General features: G+C 40.6%; 1 protein-coding gene across 1 annotated transcript; it reads right to left on the bottom strand.

Moving 5' to 3' along the window:
• On the bottom strand, positions 1-3005 carry LOC119297901 (BTB/POZ domain-containing protein POB1-like). The gene is made up of 5 exons (XM_037575506.1): positions 2807-3005; positions 2118-2236; positions 1909-1972; positions 985-1264; positions 1-865 (listed from the first exon to the last, which is right to left on the bottom strand). Exons 1-5 carry the CDS (start codon positions 2979-2981, stop codon positions 250-252), a joined length of 1254 nt encoding a protein of 417 aa, XP_037431403.1. The 5' UTR covers positions 2982-3005; the 3' UTR covers positions 1-249.

Here is a 3005-nt window from a genome sequence, read left to right as displayed (position 1 = left end):
ACAAAAAAAAATGTCCAAACATAACCATGAACAGATGGTCACATAATCCGACTCACGACAAAGTGCACGTTAACCGTTCAGCGACTTCGTCGGACATCAAAACACACGTGCGCGCGTTTGACAGTTATGCGTCTGGTAATAAGAGTCCACGACACAATGAAACCTTCATCATCCAACTGTAGATGTTCACATGCTGTACATTGCTACATTTCCGGTCACCAAAAGAGAGCAGAGCAAATGCATGCATCACTATGGCTGCGGCGTAATCTTGATGCGAACTCGCAGATGGAGATTGTCGTCGACAAAGAAGGGGCTATCATCAGCACTGATCTCCGACCAAGGAATCCTGCATCCAAAAGCTTGTCTAATGTCGGTGGTGGTGGTGCGCCTCGATATGGAGGCAAACTCCGACGACCGCCTTGCCGTTACCTCCATCTCATAATCTATTGTCCCCCTTAGTGGGTCATTGCCTTCTAGCTTCTTTATTAAGAGACCAAAAAAGTTGAATGGCTCAGTTTTAGCGAGCGCCGAGAGGAAGAAACCATGCCCTGCACAATAGAATGGTGGCGAGCGTATCGATCTTGATGGGAAGAGCCCGCGGCAGTGCTCATGCTTTATACTATAGTTAATTACGCAAGATGACTGGTCAGTTAGGATGGCAATGGTCATGATACGCCCTAGTGTCACCAGTGGAAGTAAACTTGAGCTCAAAATCTTGTGTCTTTCTTCTGAATTTGGGTACTGCAAATGGGCCCACCTGAGCACGAAGTCATAGACGGATTCTTCAGATGCAACCCCAGGGTGATTCCTTGATAAGATGGCTACAATCCCAGTGAGAGGAATCGTCATCAATTCATCTTGGAACCTGAAATGCAACAAAACCATGTAATGCCTTCATATAATGATTTTGTGACAACAATATCCACAAGTACACTAATAAAGCAAGAAAAGAAAAGTGTATCTCAATCCGATGGGGTCACTTACTTTGTTAACAGGAATTTCTCGTATCTTTCAGAAAGGAATTTCTTGGCTGCCTCTGATAGGTCAGCTGCCATTGAAATGGAACATGGGAGATCTAGGCACCTCACTGCACATTCAAGGGTCATAGGCTGGCCTATGAGCCGCTGAGTGCAAAGCTTGATGCATGAAACGACATCAAATTTGTCAGCAGCCATCAAGATATCAACCAGAAGACTGGACTCGGTTGCTGGTCTCAACTTTCCATTGTACATAAAGCGTAAAAGCTCCATAAAGGCATTTTCCTCTGTTCCAAGTAAAAATGAAAGCAAGGAGCCATAAAGATTGATGGAACATTGTAATAAATCTCAGCCAGTAACAATTAGATCCCCCCCCCCCCCTTCCCTTCATGACTTTGCATATATATATTTTACAAAAAGTCAAACTTCATGAACTTTGACCAAGTTTATATATAAAAATATCTATAATTAAAATACCACATAAATATCATTATATACGTCATGAGGCACAATTTATATTGTATCTATTTGATATTTTTTGTGTTGACATTTCCATCAATTTATATGGCCAAAGTCTACAAGGTTTTACTTTTGAAAAAAATTCTATATGCACTATATATTGCGGAATGGAGGGAGTGTAAAATAGAAGAGATAGCTATTTAAGTATGAGCATTGACTTCCAATAGTCAATTGAGTAAACTTGTAAAGCCTGAGAAAATATACATTTGGTAGGCAAAGTCTGTAGAGGAAACGAGAATAGCTAGTTCATTATCAAAGTAGAAAAATGGGGCAGGAAACTCTAAAACAGGCCTCTCTACAATAATCACATTGCTTGAATTAAAAAACATGAGTAAATAATGCAATCACAACAGCATACTAGAATCATCGGTTATAATAAGATGAGGAAGAGTATACCGTACACATGAGTTACCTGAATCAGCAATTCTAATTTTTGACTGTCTTTGACCAGATTTTTTCGCGCCATTTGAGAAAAGCTAAGAAGCATGAAGCTTATCAGAAATATGAGTCAACTGATTATAAACCAAATGCATTTCTTGTTACCTTAAAAAAGAAATATATGTGAAATATAACCAAATGAAGCTCATAGTGAAATATGAGTCAGAAGATCATCAGAATTACCTTAAAAAAGAAAGAACTTCTTGCGGTGAGGATCACCGAACTGACATGTATGGTCTTGACTCGTAACACTGGCGTACCCATCACAACACAAGAAGAGTCAATACCTTCTCCATCATTATCTGCAAAATGCCAAGTTCAGAAAAATATAGAGAAACATAAAAAAACTAGAAGAAGGCACATATCGTAGTTACGAGACAAGATTTTGTTGTTAAAATTGTATGGAACATCATATTCACTATGTGTGCAGATTCATTTGATCACCTTTAGATACACATGAAAAAATAAAATATCAGGAAAATTGGACACTCATTGAGATTCATCAAGCATAATAGCAATCATAAATGTTACCCCAAGGATTCTATTAGAATTTGTTATAATTGCACTCCTTGTATTTAAAGACCCCCCTTGCATTTAGAATAACATCGCACCTCCTTGCTCATATAAGGTGGAAAATTCACCATAAATCCAGGTCATAATTACATGAAAGAAGACAAATTTGCATACATGAGGGAGAAATTGGATTGCAAAAGAAAGGCACATAATAATATGATCGATAACTTTGATGCAGACAGGTGAAAATACATACACATCCGCACATAGATCGGGTGCTTAGAGTAGTGTGGTACCAATAATCTACTAGTGATACACTAATGGGGTTGCACGGTACTACTGTGCCGATATGTACGCACCTTTAGCCTTATAGCGGTGGCGCTTGCGGGTAGTGCCGACGACCTCTATCCGCAAGACCCTGTCGGAGAAGGCCTTGTTATTGAAGGCGAACTCGAAGCCCGCATCCACCTCCGCCTCCGTCTTCTCTTCCCCCGGCCCTGTCACCAGCCCGGTTGGTGCCTCACCTTCGGCCATGCGCGTGCGCCGCCGCCTCCACCA

The sequence above is a fragment of the Triticum dicoccoides genome, chromosome 5A (genome assembly GCF_002162155.2).
Source record: "Triticum dicoccoides isolate Atlit2015 ecotype Zavitan chromosome 5A, WEW_v2.0, whole genome shotgun sequence".
NCBI classification, from domain to species: domain Eukaryota; kingdom Viridiplantae; phylum Streptophyta; class Magnoliopsida; order Poales; family Poaceae; genus Triticum; species Triticum dicoccoides.
Note: the sequence above shows the minus strand (reverse complement) of the source record. Positions and strands in the feature narration are given on the sequence as shown.

Excerpts from the sequence above, each read along its gene's own strand:
- LOC119297901 (XM_037575506.1), bottom strand. The coding sequence starts at position 2,981 with ATGGCCGAAGGTGAGGCACCAACCGGGCTGGTGACAGGGCCGGGGGAA. Across the intron at positions 1,973-2,117 it reads GAAGTTCTTTCTTTTTTAAG|CTTTTCTCAAATGGCGCGAA; the intron begins GTAATTCTGATG and ends CATGCTTCTTAG. Across the intron at positions 866-984 it reads GAGAAATTCCTGTTAACAAA|GTTCCAAGATGAATTGATGA; the intron begins GTAAGTGACCCC and ends GTTGCATTTCAG.